The following is a 23,986-nucleotide window of genomic DNA, read 5'->3' as shown; positions in this document are numbered from 1 at the left end:
AATTGAAATTAAATTTCTTCTAGATATTAATTTTTAATTATAAAAGAAAAATGGAGAATTAGAAAAATAAGGCATTTCTCCAAGATCACACAACTGATGAACGTTTCTGAATTGGCCACCAACTGCAATGCCACACACACAAATTGAAGTCGTAGATAAGGTGCCCTTTTCTCCCCCTCTCCTCCCAATACCTCTTCATTCATACGACCCTTTGGTCAAATCAAGAAACCGATATATATACACCACTACCTTAATCGCTGTTAATAACCCTCTGCTGTTTTGTACCTTCCAATTAAAGCAAAAGGAAATTTAAAAACCAACTTCGTTGTTTAGCATATGTGGACTTTTCGGATCCACTGAAAATCTACTATATCTATTCAAGATTACAGTTCTGTAAGCCTCTAACCTTTCTCTTGGGTCCAAGTTCCAACTTGCGTCTTCCTTTCTCTCTCATTTCGCATTGTTCTTCGATATTATGGCTTTTTGCTTGGCGGGTGTTTGCTTATACTGGAATTAGCATAATATCCTAGTTGGGTTTTCGATTTCATTGAAGAAAAATATAATCTTGGGGATATTTAGGAAGATGATGCCGGCGACATGCCATAAACTTGAGTTTGGTCGAACTGCGTTTGTTGATTCCGTTCCTTGTGGGTGTTCTTTCAGTTCTTCATTCGACCGGTTTCCTTCAAGAAATTACGCGCGAGCGGTGATTAGGACTGTGAATAGGGGCTACTTTGGCGGTGGCGGTGGCGGTGGCGGTGGCCGGAAATTGATATGTTGCCGCCGTGATAATAACATCGCAAAGTGTCGAGTGTTTTCAACTGAAGCTCCTGGGACTTTACTAAATGGTATCAATTCATTACAATTTGATTCATTTTGGTGATCTAAATTCTAACATAACATAATGTTTATCAATAGGTGATGTACCAGGTCCTCCACCAGTTTTAAATGGGAAGAAAGAATCCACAACCGATTTGTTTGAAGCTGTTTCTGATGACCTTCTAACATTGAACAAGAATCTACAATCTGTAAGTATTTCTTTGTCTTTTACAAGATTTGTGTTATCAATGTTCTACACACTTTCGAGTCAAGTTTCCTAGCTTAATGTACTTCAAGATTGAAGATTGTGATCATGAATTTGAATTAGAGTTTCCTTTTTACTTTTATTAAGTGGTTAATTTTGATGATTCTTGATATTTTTTTGTGTGGTAGATTGTTGGTGCAGAAAACCCGGTTTTAATGTCTGCAGCTGAGCAGATTTTTAGTGCGGGTGGAAAGAGAATGAGACCAGCCTTGGTTTTCTTAGTGTCAAGAGCCACATTAGCACTTGCAGGTTTAGAGTGAGTATTTTTATTTTATTTTTAAATCTTTTTCTTTTCATTCCTGAATGATTTTATATAATGTAACGAGTTTGTTTTTGTGACTTAGTGAACTCACAAGAGAACATAGGCGTTTGGCTGAGATCATTGAAATGATTCATACTGCAAGCTTGATACATGATGATGTGTTGGATGAAAGCGACATGAGAAGAGGTACAAACTTGTACTCTTTTTTTTTTATTTTTATTTTTACTTAATGGACTTAATGGGGACATGACTTAATCCATTCAGATATATACATATTTTTGTTTCTTACTTAACTTGATACAAACCGAAGTGGAACATCGGTGCTCAAACTATTTTGATATGATGATTAAATTTTGTGTTGATTTTAAGTTACCAATCATGCTTTGATTAAATATAATCACATTTGTTATATAAAATAAATAGTGATTTCTTTAATTTCACCTCTATAACAATTCTTACATAAACAATAATTTGTTATTCAACATCATTTCTAAATAGAAGGGTAAAATGGTCATTTACGTAGATACAAACGGTTTATTCGTCCAAAAAAGAGTAGATGGTGTATCTCTTTTACTTAATGTAGAAAGAACGATTTAATAGAGAAAGTCAGGGAAATGCCCTCATTCATCATTCCCTTCTATTTCCTCATTTTTTTTTATCATTTTTCATTCTGTACGTAGGTAAAGAAACCGTTCATCAGATATATGGTACACGAGTGGCAGTCCTAGCTGGCGATTTCATGTTTGCCCAGTCATCATGGTATCTTGCTAATCTTGAAAATCTCGAGGTCATAAAACTTATTAGCCAGGTATATAATCTAATTTCAATTTCAACACTTGAAAACATCAAGAAACAAAAAGGGAAGAAGCTAAAATCTTGAGAACTATTATTATAAACACAGGTTATTAAAGATTTTGCAAGTGGTGAAATAAAACAGGCATCAAGTTTATTCGATTGTGATGTTAAACTGGATGAATATTTAATCAAAAGCTACTATAAAACCGCATCATTAATCGCTGCTAGCACAAAAGGAGCAGCCATTTTTAGTGGTGTAGCCAATGATGTCAGCGAACAGATGTATCAATATGGGAAGAATCTTGGCCTATCCTTCCAGGTTGTCGATGACATATTGGATTTCACACAGTCAGCAGAGCAATTGGGTAAGCCAGCTGGCAGTGACCTGGCGAAAGGAAATCTTACTGCACCCGTGATTTTTGCTCTTGAAAAAGAGTCAAGGCTGAGGGATATTATTGAGTCAGAGTTTTGTGAAACGGGGTCTCTTGGTGAAGCTATTGAACTTGTGATGAATAGTGGTGGGATTGAAAGGGCAAGGACTTTAGCTAAGCATAAAGCTGACGTGGCAATTCAGTGTCTTCAGTGTCTTCCTCAGAGTGCGTTTCGGATGGCTCTTGAGGGGATGGTTAAGTTTAATCTTGAGCGGATTGACTGAAAATATATTTGATATTTGATATTTGAAGATGTATAAGGTTATGAAATTATAGGAAATTCATATAAGTGGAAGAAAGGAAATAAAGATTCATGAGTGTTGTTGTATACTGATTATTATATTCTTTTTAAGATGATCATAATTCTAAGTTCTTGTTCCTCGCTTTCTTGGTTTTATAGAACTAATGTTGTTCCTTCCAAGTTAGATTCAAGTTCATCTAAAACACAACGTTTCTAATTTACTCCAGAAGAAATCATAATGAAACCACAAAAATCGTTTTTGGATCATATAACTATAGCAAAGAGACAAAATTTATAATTTACTAGTTGTGAGACCCATGTATTACACGGGTTTATTAAAAATAAAAATTTAATATCAATATTTAAATATTAAATATTTTACAAAATAATACTTTTATATATCATAATGTAATCTTTTGAAACATCTATAAAAAAAATTAAATCTTATTTAGAACATTTATGAGACTTTATTATCAAATTAATAGAATGATTCTCTTTTATTATATGAAATTTTATTTTAAAAAATGGAAATTCTCAAAAAATTGACAAGTGGAAAATAATAATTCTAAAACTCCCACAAAATTACATGTGACAATACTTTTAAAGAATTTGACAAGTGGCAAAAGAAACCTTCATTTATTAGAGAGGATTCTAGAAGAAATCAAAAGTTTACGGCTTATAATGTTGTATTTGAATTCATGAGAGACAAAATAGTCATTTTATATAATTTTATTGCTCAATTAGACGCGATAAGGACCAAATAGAAACTAGTCCACATGAATAGAAAACTATAAATTTCGTATTTTAACAATATTCAAAAGTCAAAACCAACGATATAATAAAGGGCTAAATTTTGCAATTTGCTCTTAAAGATGGGCAAAATTTCAATTTGCTTTTAAAGAAGCCCATAATGGTAGGAGTTGAACTTAAAATGTTGTCCTGAAATATTTGAATCAACAAGAAAAGTCATATGGGCCAATTAACAATCCAAAAGTGCATAGAGTCATAGCCGATAGGCCATAGATGTCCAGACGGATTCCTATGAAAATCCTTAGGCTATAGGGAGTGAGGGGGCTAAGCACACTCGCTAATGGCTTAGCATGAGCAAAACACCACCCTCTAGCATGTGCTAACGGGATGTGCTAATGAGGAGGTGCTTGTAGGTTAGCAAAAGGAGAGAGATAGAGAGGGGAAAGAGAAGAGAAAGAAATGAGAGACTTCTATTGGCTATTTAATGATTTTTTTTTCAAAATCAAATAGCATATGCCACTCTTCAGCATTATGCTAAGCTTATGTGGCATGTCTTAGCATGCACCACCACTCCCTCTAATCGTATAGTTAGTTTACAAAAAGACATTATGAGATACTCATGAAATTTAGGATCCATAGTGGGTAGGGTTGTAAACGAGCCGAACAAACGAACGAACATACAGATAAACGAACGAGTTTTGTTGTTCATGTTCGTTCATTTAACAAATTACATTATTAATGTTCGTTCATATATTTCATGAACATATTAAACGAACAAAGATAAATAAACACAGCTGAACATAGACGAATATATAATATATTAATGTAATAAAAAATAGTTGAACATAAATAAACTTAAACAAACGAATGTAAACGAACAACATAAAAAAACATTCACGAACATAAATAAACGAACGAGACCATTTTTTATGTCCGTTCGTTTAATTGAACAAACGAGAATTTGTGTTCATGTTCATTCATTTATTAAATAAATGAAATTCCCACTGAACGGTCACGAAGGATTCACCGAATGTTAGATTCGTTTACGGCCCAAATAGTGGATTATCTGATGACTATGTAAAGGATGCTGGAATAAATAATATTATTCTACATATAAGAAATTGATAATTTTAAAAATATATTTAAAATTATACTATTTAAATATGAATATGCAGTAACGTTAAGGATCATTGAGCTCAAATAGAAGGGAAGTGTGCAGCCGCACAGAGCCCAACTTTTTTAATTATATATTTTTATTTAAAAGTAACAACTTATAATAATGATAAGGGCCTTTTTTTTCTTGTTTGTCCTGGACCTTTCAAGATATTTAATTCCACAAGATTGATCTGGACATTGTAATATATTAAAATTAATTTTAATGTCGAATAATTTTTTTTCCCAAAATATGACATGTTTTAAAATCCATAAATGATATAGAAAAAGTGGGAGGATTAATACAACTTTTAAGATAGATAAATGACAAAATAATTGATTAAAAAATCATTTTAAAAAGTGGATCATTAGAGAAAGTTTATGAGAAGTTCTTTTGTTTACTATTTGGAGATGCTCTTAATAGTTAAATCTTGTTACACTTTTTTGTACCGTATGCTTCATATTTTTCTTTCTTTTTATATACTTTTCCTTCGAAGTGTAAAGAAAGTGAAACCAAAGCCTTTTAGCAAAAAGACATTTTGGTTTTTATTGTTTTTGGCTTTTCAAAAGACCAAATATGTAGTTCACTTTCTTCTATATATAAAAAGGGATAATGACTTAGGAGGGTAATAAGGTTTCCAGTTTGTCCGTATTAGGCCACTAAGGTTTTTTTTGTGCGTATTAGACCAATATGGTTGCTATTACCGTTTAGAAATAGTCATTTTACCGGTTTTAACCGGTAAAAAGGATTGTTTCTAAACGGTAATAACAACCATATTGGTCTAATACGCACAAAAAAAACCTTAGTGACCTAATACGGACAAACTGGAAACCTTATTACCCTCCTAAGTCATTAACCCTAATTTTAAAGACATTGAGAATATATGACCATCAACAGTAAACTACTTCGTTTATAACTCGCGTCGTCCCATATAACATGCTACTCCTCTATATGACGAAACTCTTCATCTATAGTCGTCCCTTTGGGGACATCCGATAAAATTGGAACGATACAGAGAATATTAGCATGGCCCCTGCGCAAGGATGACACACACAAATCGAGAAATGGTCCAAAAAAAAATTTAACCCTTCGTCGCCTTCTCTGGAACCCTAATTCCCTTTTCAAATGCTAATAGAGTTCAATTGCAATTCTTACGTTTCAGTAGTTCATCTACTGAAGTCATGATCAAACAACATATGGATTCTATGGTCAGATTAATCTTCTTGTTGATGTCTTTAACCATTTGTGGCAAGTAAGGGTGATCTTTTTTTTCTATAAAGTCTCTTTTAAGTTTTTTACTTTTCCTGTCATTAAGTTTCATGCTTTATAAACTTTTGTTTATGTGTTGTATATAGTATGTATGTGTTTGTTTATGTGCTGATTTTTTTATTCATTTTGAAACTTCAGTTTCTTAGTTCATGTTGTGCCTTTGCTTTTTATAAAATAATTGATAATAGACATCATATGCGTTGGTTTTGCATTTCCATTCGTTATCAAATGTAGACATTGATGGGAGGTATCAAAGTGAGATTGTTTTTATACACATGGATGTGTTCATGTAAACATTTAAATGACAAAAAAGAAGTTATTGATAAAATGTTGCATATTTATGTAATGAAGATCATCAATCATATGAGTTTTTGGACTTAGAAGTTTTGGAAGGGTTGTGAGATAAGTTTAAATGGAAGCGACTATTTTCAGTCAAACAAATCAGCCACATTGATTAGTAAGCATGTTTTATAAATAATTAGGGTTAATGACTTAGGAGGGTAATAAGGTTTCCAGTTTGTCCGTATTAGGTCACTAAGGTTTTTTTTTTGTGCGTATTAGACCAATATGGTTGTTATTACCGTTTAAAAATAGTCATTTTTACTGGTTAAAACCGGTAAAGGGCTATTTCTAAACAGTAATAACAACCATATTGGTCTAATACGCACAAAAAAAACCTTAGTGACCTAATACGGACAAACTGTAAACCTTATTACCCTCCTAAGTCATTATCCCATATAAAAACCGAAAAACACCAATTTAAACTGAAGTGCCTAAATCATTATTTTATGTATAAGTTTAATTAATTAATATATGCTTATCTTTTTTACGTCATCTTGTGTTATTTTTCAATAAAATTACCGAATTTTTGTAAAAAATTATCCCCATAATAAAGAGACAGACCTCAAATTATAATAATAATAATAATAACAACAACAACAACAACAACAAAATGAATGAAAAGCCGCTAAAAAGTTAAAACTCAAACTTTTTAATTCGGTTTCGATTTTAGTCAAAAATTGACTCAAACAAAACTATACTTATACATACCTTTTCTTGTAGTGGGTGTGCAACATAGACCGTAAGATAGGGATGAATATGAGACGTAACAACCCAAGATTCACAAATAACAAATTGGATGGAAATTCGATACCAAGCACCGAACTGAACTAACATTACTGGTACGGGTACCGAAAATGGTACTGATTTTCGGTATTAGTAAAAATATTGAATCTTGAATTTCATAATTTTAGAATACATAGTACCATTGGATATTAATATAAACAGTTCCTGTTTGGATCAGAAATTTTGATACTCTATTCATCCCTATACCATAAGATAGTGCATTATATCATTTATGTAAAAATTACATAAATATTACAAAAAAGAAGATAGATTATTTCACAAAAACAAATGTATTTGCATAATAATTGTTGAAGATACCTTAGACCATCTGCATCGGTTCTTGCAGATGGCTTTCAACTTGCCACATCGATATATTAATTTTCCATGTAAGCTCATTTTTTGCAAACTGTGAAAGGCTTGCAATATGATTTGTGGGCCCATCAACCACTAACTTCGTCTTTTTTCAATGTTTAAAAATCAATCTAATATTGTGTCGTTATTTTCTCTTTCTAAAATTGATGAATATGATAAGTGGACCACCATTTGCAAGGAGTTAGATATTGCACCTGTGTGGATGCTCTTATCGTGCATTAAAACGTTCCCATTCATGACGAGATATATGCCACACTCCAAAACAACTTGGATCATTTTTGTTTTTCTTTGAAAGATCTTCACAAAATGTAAGAGCTCCTAAGTACCAAGTCCGAGTGTCATCTTGGATAAAGGTCAATAAGGTGTGCGATATTGGTGCCAAAAGAATAGGTGCTAACATGTCTGTGGGATGTGGCTAGTCGATTATCTTACTAAATTAAGAACCGAATCTCCATCTAAGAAAGTCAATAAATATTTTCTTCGATGGCTTTTAGTGCCCATGAGATCCACGAAGTGTACTTTAATTAAGTTCATTTTCACATTACTGGTATGATTTAGGACTCTTCCTTACAAGTAGGGCTGTTAATCGGGTTAATCCAATCGGATTTCGTGTTAAACGGGTCAGGTTAGTCGGGTTTTTTTAGAAAAAATATTCACCCAAAACCCGAACCTAATAAGATACGATTTAGTCGGGTTCGGGTTAATCGGGTTTTGGTTTTGTAGGGTCGGGTTAATCGGGTTAGTCGGATTGAGGTTGAAATGTAAGATGAATTTATGTTGTGTTATTTTAATACATAATCCACATGTATAGGGACTTAAATTGTAAAGTTGGTATACGATATGAATTTTTGGAGTTTCTTTTACCGTAAACCGTAAATAAAATTCGTAAAACTGTTACAACACAACCATATTGCATTAAGAAGAGAGGAAAGTTATGTCATTTTATACATCTCTATACATAGTAATTTTACTATCTGGTTTGTTTAAATAAGAAATATGTATTAGTTGTAAAATCTCATAGGATCTTGAACTCATGTCATTCAACGCAGTAAAAAAAAATTTGGTAATAAATTCTTAATCGGGTTATTCGGGTTGACCCGAAACCCGAATTGTTTTGAAAAAATCAACCCTAAACCCGACCCTAATAATAATTCGGGTTAGTCGGGTTAACCCGATTAAGAGTTCTAACCCTATTAAACCCGACCCTAATTACCTTATTCGGGTTCGGGTTGGGTCGGGTTCATCGGGTTCAGGTTTTTTTGACACCCCTACTTACAAGTTCGCTTATGCTTCCAAGAAAATGAAATAGGCTGGAGTATCTTAAAATATGTGGCAAGTTGAAAGCCATATGCAAGAATGCAGATGGTCTAAGGTATCTTCAACAATTATTATGCAAATACATTTGTTTTTGTGAAATAATCTATCTTCTTTTTTGTAATATTTATGTAATTTTTACAGAAAATAAAAAAAAACATTATGTTACAAAAAATAATTTCACGAATTAACGTACCTTTCTTGCAAGATAAACGTTAGAAAAAGTAATTTAGCAAATTAACAAATATGTGTTCATAATTAGGTAATAAGAGTTGCAAATTTGATAACTTTATGATATAATCTTCTCATTTCTTTTCTCCGATTAGTTCATCTTTAAATGGGCAACGCTTTGAAGAAAAAAAAAATGTTTCCATAAAAGGCATTATATTTTGATTTTTCTTTAAACTTAAAATTTTTAATCTTTTTCGAAAAAGATCTTATTTTTATCCGTCACTTATTACTTCAGATCCTAGCGATCTAGCAGGTCACCAACAGATCAACTAAGTTTTTTTTCTTCAGAAATGACCTTATATTTTGTATTTTTTTCGTTTTAGACCTAAAACGTTTTATTTTATTTTTTTCAAAATAAACCCAACTTTAACCTATTCCTTGTTATTTCATTAAATGTATATTTTTTTTATTTTATAAATATAATATGTGTTTAAAAATGGAAATTAGATGAGTGACTTTTTTAAAATATTTCTCAAAAATTAAAGTAAATTAGGTAATTATAAAATGGTCAATAATCAAACAAAATACATTTCATTTGACAAATTTAATAATGAAACGTGAGATACTTTAATTTATGTTAGGTGTTTTTTTTTTACTAAATGGAGTTTCATTTGATTTTCATAGAATGATGTTCTAGAATGATTCGGGTTAATTTTGTCAAATGATGGATTGGCTTAGCTCAATTTGCTTGTAATGATTTTAGTAAGTGATATTGGATGTATCTCAAAAAATTAATAACAAATTTTAAAACTCTAAGTCTAAAGCATATGTTACATCTTAAATGAGTTTAATGATGGAAATTAGATGAATGACTTCTTAAAATATTTCTCAAACATTAAAATAAGTTAGTTAGTTTTAAAATGTCAATAATTGAACAAAATTAATGATAAGATTTCAGCGACCGAAAGGAGGGTTGGGTTTATTCTTCTAAGCACTTGATAATGCTCCCTTTTATACATTCACTTTGTCTTCTAATTCTTTTTCACCAGTGAGATGCCTCAAATTTAATCCATATTCCTTCACGCTGCTACTTCCTTTACAGTTTACACACATACATTTAGATAGTTAGATTTTTACACAACCAACACATCTCTATTCTAATAAAAGAATAGTTTTATTCTCCTTTTGACATGTGTCATTCTATTAGGCATTGTAATTAATATATATTTTATTCTCCTTTTGTCATGTGTTACATTATTATGTTTCCTAATTAATGCATGCCATTTGTTAACTTTATTTCAAATTTCAAAATTTAAATTTTTCACTCTAATTACATTAAATTAATAACATTAGAATAAAAATTAAAATAAAATTAATACAAACTATAAAATATAATTTCACATATTTATTTTAATCAATAGTTAAAATTTATATCTAAAAAATCTCTTAATTAATAATTTATTTAAAATAATTAATTAAAATTTTTTAGTTTTTACTATAAAAATTTAATTAATTTTGTAACCGTGGTTCCCACGGGTTATAAACTAGTATTAAATATATAAATTAAATATCCTTCATCTTTTGATCCTACCAATTTTTCTACCCATTTAAATGATGACATGTGTCATATTAGTATCTTAAAATCTCATTAAATAAACATTAAATATTACACATGTCACCATTTCATTAGGTAAAAGGATATGTAGGAACAACTACGGATTAAATATTACACATGTCACTATTTAATTTCTCTTAAATATATTACACTATATATTTTTTACTCAACAAATACATATTTCATATGTTTACTTATTTAGACTATTTAGATTTTACACAACTACGGATTTTATATGTGAGTTTTACATATACAGTTCATATATTGCATATGTTTACTCCAACGACCACAACGATTGTCGATTAACAATGAATCAGACCATTGAAATCAATTTCTCAAAACGCCGGCAACAAGTTATCTTGAACCATTCAAGAGACAAAGTTTTCTCCTGTGACCATAATGAAGATTACATCATTGCCGACAAAAAAAAAACGGACGAAGGAAGGTGAATTCATCTTGGAGATAATATGTAACATCCGTTTCTTCATTATTTTTAATAATTTGAAAGTATAATATGTCTGAGGTGAGAAAAAAGAACATGTGACGGACTGACGGTAAGAGATTAATTTTGACGGGGCCACATACTAAAGAAAATGTTACTCATAATTTGATTCCTTAGTTTTTTTAACATCTTATTGAATTTGTTTATTATTAAGTTCACTAAATTTTGCACTTTGTCAAATGTTTTTAGTTGAACAAGCATGTCAATTAAAATATTTTGAGTTTCTTTGTAACATGGATTTTTGTATTGAGATTATTTCTAAACAAAAGAATAAACTGATATGAATAACAAGGAATAGGCTAAGCGCATATATATATATATATATATATATATATATATATATATATATATATATATATATATATATATATATATATATATATATATATAACCCGTGAGAATCACGATAACAAAATTAATTAAACTTTAATATTAAAAACTTTAAATTATTAATCACTTATTTTAAATAAATTATTAAGAGATTTTTTAGTTATATAAAATTACAATTATTGATTTAAATAAATATTTAAAATTATATCACTTTATAATTTGTATTAATTTTATTTATCTTTTTTATTCTGATGTTAATAATTTAATGTAATTAGAGTGTAAAATTTAAATTTTGAAATTTAAAATGGAGAATGAATAGGTTGACAAATGACATGTATTAATTAGAAAACATAATACAGTAACATGGCAAAAAAAAAAATATGCATTAATTATGAGGTCTAATATGGTGACACATGTCAAAAGGAGAATAAAACTATTCTTTTATTAGAATAGGGAGATATATATATATATATATATATATATATATATATATAGATATATATATATATATATATATATATATATATATATATATATATTTCATGAAATAACAAGGAATATGTTAAAATTTGTTTATTTTGGAAAAAAAAAACATTTTAGGTCTAATCCAGAAAAAATACAAAATGCAGGGTTTTTTATGAAAAAAAAACTCAATTGACCTGTTGGTGATGTGTTAGGGTCTGAAGTAACAAGTAATGGATAAAAGTAGGTCATTTTCAAAAAAAAAAATAGATCTAAAAAGAAAAAAAAATCAAAATATAACAGATAAATTGACATTGTAGCACAACGAAGTTTTGGCTTTGTCTCAAATTGGCCACTCCAGTATTTTTGTGTGTGTGTGTGCAATTAATCCCTCAACTTTCAAATTACCTGTTAATTACACATTTATCCTTAATTTTAAAGGTTCAGCCGATTCCGACGCTTCGATGGCAAGGTTGACCTGGAAGCATCATCCCTCGTGTAAGACACGACATCAAGGGTTATTAATAGAAACCCTTAATCGGCACACTTCCTTCACCTTTATTCTTGTATTTGAAACCCCAAAAACCCTAACTCTCAAAACCATTCTTGCATAATGTCGTTGTCTTCTTCCTACAACTTAGTCGTTCCACACTTTGGTAACACGGACGAATTCCAAAAATGTTACTGTGACTTGGAAGCACTGCAAAGGACATTGTGGAAAGCAAAAAAAACATTGCACGCCGCTTTTTGAACTGTTCCAACTCACTGGTAATCTCCGATCTGAGCAATATTTGTTTATTTCTTTACAATGTGATAACAGCTAACTTCGATTTTGGTAAATGTCATGTATTATTTTAATTTACGATGTTTAGGTTAGTAGAAATCTTGATCAATGATGTTTGGTGACTTGCGATGTTTGATTTGTGATGTTTTGAGCTGAAATTTGTTAAATTTCTTTGATGTTTGAATTTTCAAGGTCAATTTTAGATGTTTGATTATTATTTTGATTTTTGACTTGGATAGATGGCTGAAAGGAGAAGTTGTAGATTCTTCCATTGGATAGATGACTGGCTACAACCAGGATACTACAAGAAGAAGTTGTATGGCATGAAATATGAATTGGATTCGTTGCAGGGTTTGCTTGTCGAGGCCAAAACAAGAAAAAAGTTGTTCAACTGGAAAGGTTGGTGGCTAAACATGAAGTTAGGATTGCAAGGTTGAAGAGGTGGTTGATGTAGACTGTGTTTCTTTGTATCTGTTTGTTTGTAGGGTTAGTTTGGTGTGTCATGAAGTTATGGAAGTGATAACATAACTTTTAAGTCTTTTTGCATGGTTGATGTAAGAATTCCAACCAAGATGCATGTCTTTTGTACGATTGATGTATAATTCCAACCTATATGCATGTCTTTTGTTAGATTATGGTAGTGGGTTAAATTGTGGGTGATTGGGTAGTGTTTTGGTCCTAAAAATCAGTTTGTAAGATACTCCTCTATATAAGTTAACGAAAATTGTACTTGGAAAGTTGTATTGACCTTATTATAATGACTTGTGTTGTATTATTTAAACTTATTTTGTTTGTGAAAGTGTATATCAGTAAATGGAATATACAGGAGTGGATCACTATGTTCACTTTAAGTGTGCAGAAAGTGAGTATTCAGTTAAACAATTCGGACCACATTGTTTTGGTGCATCTACATCATGCACAAATATTGTTAATGTACCATGTTGCCCATTCGTATGCATGCGTGCAATAAATTAGAGAATCAAGTGTCTAACATGATAAAATCATTGGAAGTAAATTAAAACAAATTTCATAGAAATAAACTAAAACATTCCAATTTAGGCAACATAATTTGTTACATGATAAAGACCATTATCCTACAATAAAATATCTTTCCTACGAACATTCCAATTAGACAACAAACTTTCTTAAAATGACATACAAGAGTAAATTACACGAATGGTCCTTATGGTTTGGGGTAATTTGCGTGCTTGGTCCATAACTTATTTTTTTAACTCAGAAGGTCCCTAATGTTTGTTTTTTGTTACGCGCTTGGTCCCTACTGTTTGTTTTTGTTACGCGATTGGTCCTGTCTTATCTAAAAAAAACTATTATTTAAATAGGAAAAATTTGCAGGATAGGTAGGGTAAAGTGAGGGGGGTTAGGGTTAGGGTGTGTTTATTTAAATATTTTAGAAAATCAAGGGCAAAATAGTTTTTTTAGGTAAGACAGGGACCAAACATGTAACAAAAACAAACAGTATGGACCTTCCGAGTTAAAAAAATAAGTCAGAGACCAAACGCGCAAATTACCCTAAACCATAGGGACCATTCGTGTAATTTACTCAACATACAACCAGGTTTCATAAAAGACAACCAACTATGACTACCTTACCAAACACTTTGTTACTCTATATTAAGAGCTTTTTCCTATGAATTCCCTGAATCACCATCAATATCAGCTCTTTTACCCAACTTCAACTTCAAGATTCTCTCTGACTTTCTTTTTCTCATCCTCTTCAAAAAGTTAGAAATGTGCGGTACTATTGGGACCTCTGCAACTTGGACCTCCTCTACTGCCTCTTGAACCTCCACTTCCTCTACTGTCGCTTGAACCTTCACCTCCTATAATGCCTCTTTAAGTAGTACCTCATCAAACAAGTCATGTAAATCCACCTCAACGTGAACTTGTGTTTCCTGTGTTTGAGTTTCTTCTACCTCAAATAAGGTGACTTGTATCTCTTCCTGGAGTTCTCCTTCAACATGTATAAAATGGAAAAATATTGGTATGTAATAAATGATAAACAACTAAAAAATTAAATTGGTTTTAGTGTATTACATCCATTTGCTGGTTGACATTAACATTTTGTTTCCTTTTCTTCTTAACATTAAGCTTTTTGGGGTCTTCCAACTGAACAAGTTGCTTTATTATTACCTGATTTCTTGCAAATACTGCACTTGACCCCCTTCCACTTTTGGAAACCTTCTTGGTGCCATTATTATCAGTTGACTTCTTACTCTTCTTTTGTCTGTGTTATACCATTATTTTCTATGGCATCCCTTTTCCTTTTAACAATTGGTCTTTCAAGCATCCTTCTACTCATGGGGGGTAATGGTGGGGTGCATTCAATTTTTGGCCACATGTTAGACCTACTCATCCCTACAATTCTATATTTATATGATTTCATGTAGGTAGTGCTATTAAACATTTTGTCCACATAATCATCCACATTCCTATTGAGATACACCACACTAGCAACATAATGGACCCAACCATATCCATTGAGTTGCCATAACCTACATGAGCAAGTTCACTTCTCTATATCAACCTCATATGCATCTCCAATTCCTCTCACCTCAAACTAATTTAAGTTACTTGGTAGTACAATGTAATTTCTCGTATAGACCTTTAGTTTATTGAGTAGCTCTCTTATTTATGGGCATACTTGATTTCCCCATGCTTGTCCCTTCAACTTTAACTTGTATAATCTTTCCATCATATACAGTCTTAATTCCTCTAACATTGTGATAAGAGACTTTTTTTTCTAGCATCTACTATGAGGGCATTGAAGTTGTCACACATACCATTCTCTACCGCAACACAACATCTTCCATTTTGGTAAAATGGCAACGACCAAATCTTTGGGTCTTTGTCCATCAGGTACTTATGAGCATCTGGATTAATCATCTTAAGCTCTCTCAATAAATACAAATAATAAAAAAATTAGTAAATACCTTGTGTTGATCTGACATTAAGCTGTATCCATTTCCTAAATGCAATTACAAATCATCAATCAGATTATCCAAAAACCACTTCCAATTCTACTTGTTCTCGACACATACTACCTCCCATGCAATGGGATAAATCTAATTGTTTGCATCTCTGCCAATAGCACATAATAATTCTCCATTACAAATTCATTTCAGAAAACATCCATCAAGTCCCATTATCCTCCTGCATCCCATTGCATAAAATTTACTAAAGTACTTCTTCCCATCTGGCAAGTTGTTGACATCAATTTTGACAGTTGAACCTGGATTTGATCTCCTAATCTCTTCTCTATATGACCATAACTTTGCATAATGTTCCACAAGAGTTCCATCTATTAGTTGCAAAGCATATTTCTTAGCCCTCCTGCATTGACCAAGACTGACATGAATACCAAACTTCCTAATAACTTCTAATCTTAATTTTATGACACTCGTCTTTTGGCTGTGTAAGATTTGTTTAGTATAATGACTTCCTATCCATTAATATGAAACCAATGAACCTAACTTAAAGTTCCTAGCACAATTATGTTCTAAGCTCAAAGATTTAATCTGGAAGCTATCTTCATCACTCATCCATGATGCCCATAATCTGAAGGTACACTTACCCTTGCAAAAATGTGCCAACAACCTTTTCCTATCATTTTTCAAAAAACATAATTGGTACTTATTAGATATAACATAGTTGCACAACATAGTTTTTACTTGAGCTGGATTTTTAAATCTCATACCAAGTATGAGCTTTTGTTTCTTCCAATGTGTTGACTCATTAGAAATGGCATGAACTTGACTTTTGGGTTCACTTTCATCCTCATCTTCTACATCATAGTTGGTATCCTCCTGCTCCCCTTCTTCTTGGGCACACAATTTAGTTAAGAATTCATCAGTACATGTCCTATTCATAGTAACTATTTCCTCATTAAAAATCCACTGTTACATCCCTAAAGGTACCTATGTCATCATCCCCACCACTAATAAAAGAATCATGATCATCATCTCCTCCTTCTGACTCAAACATATAATCTATTCCATCACCAATATGGTCCACATAAAGGGACATTTGATCATCAGTTCCATATGCATCAAAGATGAAACATGCATACTCCATTTCATTCGAGATAGGCATAAGGTCACTCAAAAGGAGAGCACATGGCTCAATGTAATATAACTTCTTACAATCTATTGCATGAAACGTTTGAAAAGGCAATATACTCTGAGTGTTTCTTACCAGAAAAATCATGATCTATGAAAGTGAATTTCATACCGTTAGTGTAAGATAAAGGACGGCGAATAAACACCCCCATAAAGTTTAGTTCCACTATCGGAAATATCCCATGGGGGTTCGAGGTTGACATAACTTCTTCTTCCTCATACTTCATTTTGTTATGTGGAGGACTTGTAAACCATGGTTTTGGTTCGAGGTTTTGGTGTATTGCTAATGAAAACGATGACTAACAGTTGAATTTAAGTTCCTCTCATTTACACTCAACTCGTCTCATTTAACTTGGTAATTATGTGGAATTGCCTTCGAATCCTTCGATTTTCTTTTTATTTGTTTTTCTAATTAACATGTAAGCAAAGTAATCGGTTTATCCAGTTTCCTAGTTCAAAATGGCGTAATTAACAGGTAATTTGAAAGTTGAGGGACTAATTGCGCAAAAAAAAACTTAAGGGAGTAATACGGGACAAAGCCAATATAACAACCCTAAAAAGAAACATGAAGATATATATAGAAATACTTCAAACTTCAGTGGCAAAATTGAGAAATGGCCGTAAACCACATTATCCCAAATTGAATTGAGTTGGATAATCAACCTAATTTCACCCCCAAAAATTCAGGTTGCGTAAGAGAGATGAAATTATGGTTCGGCAAATGGACAGCCATTGCTAAAGAATCTGTCGATCGAGCTGCCATTTTCGCCAAATTCCTCTGTTTGCTTCACGTCACCAATACTTACATATTCTCCCCTACCCTCGTAATGCTTTGATTTCCATCTCTACACTATGTGTATGTATATACGTCGTCGTGATGGTGGTGGAGTTTTTGTTTCAGGTTTATGGCCCAAGTATGCTGCCGACGTTGAACTTGACCGGCGACGTGATATTATCGGAATACATTTCGCATAGGCTAGGGAAGGTAGGTCCGGGTGACGTTGTGTTGATACAATCACCTGAAAACCCTAGAAAAACTATTACAAAACGCATCGTGGCCATGGAAGGGGAAGTTGTTTCGTTCTTAGTTGATCCTAGCCGCAGCGAAAAATCTCGTACTGTAGTGGTAAGTGGTAACACTCTTACAATCTGTTTCTCGTTTTTCCAAAGATTTGTTAGAATTTATTACATTTATCAGTGCATCAATTAGGAACTTATCATTTAATTTTGGTGATGAATTCAAGAACTTAGATCGAAATTTAAGTCGTGAATGTAATATGAACTTATAGGTGCCGAAGGGACATGTATGGATTCAAGGTGATAACATTTATGCATCCAAAGATTCTCGGAACTTTGGTCCAATTCCTTATGGCCTAATTCAGGGCAAAGTTTTGTGTAGAGTGAGTAATTTCATCACTGTTTGGTTTGCTGGTAGTTAATGGGTCATTATTAGCTCTAAATCGTGCACTTGTGTATGCTGACTGTAGGTTTGGCCAGTAGACTGTTTTGGATCGTTATGACATGAAAATCAGCTTGAAGAATCAGTGCAACATATTGATGATGTTTGTTTGTTTCATAAGTTTTCTTAATGTATCATATTAACAACATTTCAATAAGACGTATTCCCTACAATGACCATATTTTGAAGCAGCATACTAGCATATAGTTTTTCTGACTTTGTACAAGATAACCAAAACTTTTCTGATATGGATTGATTGTTATCAGTTTCGATTGATTTCAGATATGGAAGTTTTGTGAACTTTCGGTATGTTGCTTTGGAATTTGTATAGAATAGAGGCTTTGCATAATCGAGAAACTTTGGATATTAGGTATATACAAATACTGAAATCGACACCAATTACATGAACCATGACCAAATCACAAACCATATTACACACAAAAGCCATGAGAAAAGTACACAATTATTCTGGAATTAAGACATCAGTAGTTATAGCTAGCACAATCAGTCAAGGGAGATGCTATATCTTATGGAGAATCAAGTGAGCACCATGTCGGGGTTGAAGCGTAACAACATACGATGGTGAGTGAGTGTATGAAGGCGATAGATCAAACCAGAAATGTTGTAGGATTGTTGATATAGCCAACTTAGCTTCCATTAAAGCAAAGTTATTCCCGATGCAAATCCGAGGACCCCAACTAAATGGGAAGAAAGCAAGCTTGTTCTTTGTCGCCTTTGCAATTCCCTCTGAAAATCTCTCGGGATTGAACTCCTTCGCGTCTTCTCCCCAAATTTCACGATCATGATGTACAAATATCACTGGCAATAAGAACTGCACGCCAGCTGGCACAGTTAGGTCTCCGAGTTTGGTCTCTTCATATGTAATCCGTGTGAATATGGTTGCGGGTGAGTATAGCCTAAGAACCTCGTATAAAATCATTGTTACCTGAAAATTTTAAAAGTTTTATCAAACTATAAAAATAGTACTCATTTGTATCTTATGTACTTGAGTCTCCAACATATATAGAGCTAGACGAGACTGTGTCTAGCTGGTCGATGTGGGATGTGGTTAGGACTGACAGTTAACACTTAACAATTAACAGTTTGTATTTTGTTAAATTGTACTTACAACTTTGAGGCGACTCAACCCTTCGTAATTCGGTTTATTGTGTCCGAAAACTTTGCGAACGTCCTCCCGTGCTCTTGTTTGCCATGTCGGGTGTTGGCTCAACAAGATCATGGTCCAAACCAATAGATTTGAAGAACTCTCTTGACCAGCGAAATAAAACGATTTACACTCTTCAATCGCCTCATCAACACTCATCCCCATATCCCCATTTGCTCTAGCTGTTGATTTCAACAACAATGATAGTAAATCTTCATGATCATCATCACTTTTCCCCGATACCATCGCAAGCTCCTTTTGCTCCATGACCTTGCTCAGTATGGATCGCAACTCATTGTCTATTTCCTTCATTCGCTTGTTTGTTTTGGTAGGTAAAAACCTACAAGTTTTATGGTAAGTTTTACTAGAATTAAATATATTCGTGATGAAAAAAAAAGCAAAAAGGAGAATATATATAGAAAGTTGTGTTTAATTTACCTTCGTCCTGGGAGGTATACTGACTGTAGAACTTCACGTGTGAGCACGGCTTGTTCTTTTTGGAGCCGATATATCCTTCTACCTTGTTCGTAGCTACTCCCAAACGCGTTTCGAGAGATGACATCACTTGCAAAATCATCGATATAAGGTTGTACATCTAATTCACATGAACCTTTCTCAAAAACCAACTTTGACCATTGGGTCACCAATATGTCGAAACAACTAGTGTACATGGCTGATGACATATGCTATAATATGATATGAAAGGATTTAAAACTACATTATCCAACGTTCATGATTTATTTAGTTACATATCTCAATGAAAATATTCATCGAAAATTCAATCCATACCTTCAACTTGTCTTGTGTAAGGGCTGGTGCTAGAATCTTGCGATGTTTGTCCCATTTTTGATCCTCATAGCTGGTAATTCCTGAAACGAGGAACCTTACCAATGGGTTTGGAGTTGGTTTCTTGTAAACCTTATTGTTCACTAAAACCTCTTTGATTAGGTCAGGATCCATGATGTTGATCCTAGCAGTTGGACCCATCCATGCAAATGAATTTTTACCTGCAGTTTTTATATCATTCTTTACCGGTAATTACAAGTCAAGGTAAAAAAAATTGCACGATTAGTACGGAATATATCACAATGGATACACAAAGAGATCGGTTAGAATTTTGGTATGGTAATATGTCAACTTGATTGAAGAAGTAACGAACTAAATGGATCGAAAAAGTTTACTTATTGGGTCGGGTTGCCAAGAATATAATCCAAAAGCATGTATATGTTTTTAATACTATCAAATACCGGTCAGTTTTTTTACAAGCCTTTATGCCATGTTTCTAAATTTATATATATGTCATTAGACAATAATTTATAAAGTAATTATATATTAATTAATTACCCATATATGACATTTTTACAAAAAAAAAAAAAAAAGAAAAGAAAACTAGCCGACCTAAAACAGTTTGGTTGGATCGGTTTTGCATGTTAAGTAGAAATTTGAAATAAATTGCACGAATGAAAAGGACATTTTTGGAGATAAAAAAAAATAAAGGTAATCAATGTTAATGAATATAAACAGAGAATGCAGATTAACCAACAACAGTCAACAATCAATATATTTGCTCGCCGTTAAAAAAAACATTAACTTACCATCGGACCAAGTGACGTATTTTGCCTTTATTGTCAACACTCAACAGCCATTTATTTAGTAAATGTTTGTTTTGCTTTTATACTTTAGAAATTTAGAATCGTTCATTTAATAGTATTTGTTTTAAATAGTAATACTTAAAGCTATTTTTTTTAGTAATCAAATATGTGGGGTATGATGTGTAATAATATCTTTATTTATATATTTATGTATTTAGATCTGGATGTTATTTGAAATATGTTGTATTGAAATATATGGAGTTTATTTATAAAAACGACAAAATTAACTTAGAACATCTTCAATAATTAAACTATACTAAAACTTAAAATTATTACCGCATCATCATTCTAAACACTATAACTTTTAATTAAATAACCTCTTTAATGGTTAACCTCTTTCTATAACTTTTTTTTTTAAATTTAACTAATTTACTCATATTTATCTAAAATGTTCTATAAAACCCTTTTATTTAATTATTTGTTTTTTTTAAAACACACATCATATTTTAATTTATTAAAAAATATTATTGTTTCAAAAAAAATATTTTACAAAATACCTTTCGAAAAAATTAATACAAAAAAACTATTACGAAATATTCATAAAAAATGAAAAAAGTTATATAATCATTACAATTTTATATTTTATAAATGAAGTTTCATTAAATATTTAATAGAAATAATTATTTATTATAAAAATAAAAAAAATAATTAAACTAAAATATATTTAAGTGGATAAAATGCGATATAACTAAAATATGAGAATGATAAATGACAAAAGAAAGAAATAAATATATATTGAATAGTCAATAGAAAAAAACAAATAAATAAAAAACTCCAATGATAATAAATGTTTATTAAAAAAGATAGTAATAAGTTATAAAAAAAATTAGCATTGAAAATGCTTTTAGATGACTTTATAAAACATTTTAGATAAAGCAGATAAATAAATTTAGACAAAAAATTTGAGTTTGGTTAAACAGTGACAATATTTTTGATAATTGTAAAAATAAATGTATGTAGGTCAACCATTGTGGATACTAAATATATTTATGTTTTGAACTATAAATAATATTATTAATTAGTCCAACAAATTTAATTTATCACATTAAAAATCTTTTACTAAAATAAAAAAAATTAAGATAACAATAAAAAAAATAGCATAATTAAAGTTTTGGAAGTTTATAATATATCACTTTGTTTAATTATATAATGAAAAAATACCCTATATCGATGGTAAAAAATGACTGCAACCGATAGGAAAAATCGAACCAAAACTTCTGGGATTGGTTTTAGGCCGGTTAAATGGATATGAGAATAAGAATGAGATCTTTTCTAAAAATTTCTATAGGTTTCTTATGGTTATAGTATTAGGGTTAAACCCAACCCTATATCCGGTACCATTTACCTGTCCTCAAAACATTTATTTTTATTATACTTGTATTTTTGTTATTAATATACATGATTTCATAATCAAATTACAATATTATATGTGATGTTATAAAAACAGTTTATTATGTAATTGCTACTTACCAAAATGAAAATTATTGATACCGTTTTTAATCTTTATGTTATCGTCTTGCGTAGTTTATCATGAAATTTGGATATTATATGTTAAAATTGGAATTATGAAAGAATAAAAATCATTTTTAGATCGATTGTGATTGAGTTTATGTAATAAAATTTCAACGAGTAATTTTAATCTAATCAGATCATAGATGAGCTAACGATGCTTGCGAGTATACTCACAAACCGGATTAGTACAAAGCAGGTATTTGGCGGATGAAACCATGTTTGGGATATATTTTTATAATAGAATATGAGGCATGAATCACCAACATTGTCATCATCAATATCATATACAATTTTAATATTTAATTCATACTTTTAATAACGGTTTAAAAATTTTCAAACCACCAAAACTTACTAAAATTAATTTGATCCGTTAATTAAATTTAACCACCTTCCCCAGCCATTGTCGCCCAGATTTCCACCATTCCAACACCATTAGTATAAGTAATTTAATATTCAAAACCCTAGCTACTAGCCTATCCTACTAGGACACTATAATAAAAAGAAAACACTCACCGTAGGTTTGGATGATGTGGTGGTGGAATGGAAGAATGATGGGGAGGAAGTCGTCGGAAAAGCTTATGGGTTTGGAATTCACGGCGGCTTGTCGAGCCATGGTGGCCATCTGGTTCATGTCTCCATGCAACAATCTGTAGTGCGGGCCATTGAGACCTTGTTTCCTCAAACATTGTTCGATGGCTTTGGGTCTCAGCCAGACCCACTGGACCACCGTCCACAACCACCATGCTCCGCCGATCACTGCCACTGACGCCAACAATAACAACATGGTGATGGTGATGGTGGTAGAAGTTAGTTAATGTGTTTCTTTTTGGGAGGTAACAAATTTATAAGCATAAAAAGTGGGTATCCTTAAAGGGAGCTACGATGCGAGTACGTACGCCACCGTTTGTTTGTCATTAATAAATTAACCAAGTTTCGAACAAAGAGTTGGACCACTTTGATTTAATATAAACATGTTTTTTTATAGATTCAAAGCCTTTAATTTCTTTTACATTTGTTTTTGTAAAAACAACAATATTTCAATTTTCATTTATTTTACTACTAAATTTCGTTTATTTCTAAAAAAGCCATTACATCACTAATTTCAATGTCAAATTATGATTTAATGTAATACTTAATACTATATAATTATTATCAGTTCAAAGAAACTTAGAATATATTATGTTTTACTTTCATGTCATAAAACATACATTATACCAAACATACCAAACAGACGAAAATTAAATTGTATTATTATTTTTAAAAACTATATTATTAAAAATAAATAATATGAAAGTACAGTTATCACTCACATGATAGTAAAACCCAACCACAATAATTTTAGATTATGTTTTACATGACATAAAACATACATTATATAACTTAGTTTTTAAGAACTTCAAGT

The 23,986-nt window shown here is 31.5% G+C and overlaps 3 protein-coding genes and 1 non-coding gene across 4 annotated transcripts; 3 read left to right on the top strand and 1 right to left on the bottom strand.

Annotated features, from left to right (window-relative positions):
• Positions 1-158: 158 nt before the first annotated feature.
• Positions 159-2,956, top strand: LOC145054304 (solanesyl diphosphate synthase 1, chloroplastic-like). The gene is made up of 6 exons (XM_079002463.1): positions 159-848; positions 919-1,028; positions 1,213-1,340; positions 1,429-1,532; positions 2,027-2,154; positions 2,248-2,956. Exons 1-6 carry the CDS (start codon positions 584-586, stop codon positions 2,794-2,796), a joined length of 1,284 nt encoding a protein of 427 aa, XP_078858589.1. The 5' UTR covers positions 159-583; the 3' UTR covers positions 2,797-2,956.
• Positions 2,957-5,692: 2,736 nt separating this feature from the next.
• On the top strand, positions 5,693-5,795 carry LOC145055816 (U6 spliceosomal RNA). Its single transcript, XR_013685368.1, has one exon. It is a non-coding gene; the product is annotated as a U6 spliceosomal RNA (small nuclear RNA).
• Positions 5,796-17,394: 11,599 nt separating this feature from the next.
• LOC145054302 (Peptidase S24/S26A/S26B/S26C family protein) lies at positions 17,395-18,564 on the top strand. The gene is made up of 4 exons (XM_079002461.1): positions 17,395-17,620; positions 17,698-17,922; positions 18,086-18,196; positions 18,284-18,564. Exons 1-4 carry the CDS (start codon positions 17,498-17,500, stop codon positions 18,314-18,316), a joined length of 492 nt encoding a protein of 163 aa, XP_078858587.1. The 5' UTR covers positions 17,395-17,497; the 3' UTR covers positions 18,317-18,564.
• A 31-nt stretch (positions 18,565-18,595) lies between these two features.
• Positions 18,596-23,442, bottom strand: LOC145054301 (cytochrome P450 CYP72A219-like). The gene is made up of 5 exons (XM_079002460.1): positions 23,098-23,442; positions 20,210-20,427; positions 19,859-20,106; positions 19,385-19,760; positions 18,596-19,201 (listed from the first exon to the last, which is right to left on the bottom strand). Exons 1-5 carry the CDS (start codon positions 23,366-23,368, stop codon positions 18,776-18,778), a joined length of 1,539 nt encoding a protein of 512 aa, XP_078858586.1. The 5' UTR covers positions 23,369-23,442; the 3' UTR covers positions 18,596-18,775.
• Positions 23,443-23,986: the final 544 nt, after the last annotated feature.

Source organism: Lactuca serriola, chromosome 5 (assembly GCF_051521515.1).
Source record: "Lactuca serriola cultivar US96UC23 chromosome 5, Lser_US96UC23_V15, whole genome shotgun sequence".
NCBI lineage: Eukaryota > Viridiplantae > Streptophyta > Magnoliopsida > Asterales > Asteraceae > Lactuca > Lactuca serriola.
The sequence above is the reverse complement of the archived record's forward strand: the minus strand, read 5'-3'. Positions and strand labels throughout refer to the sequence as shown.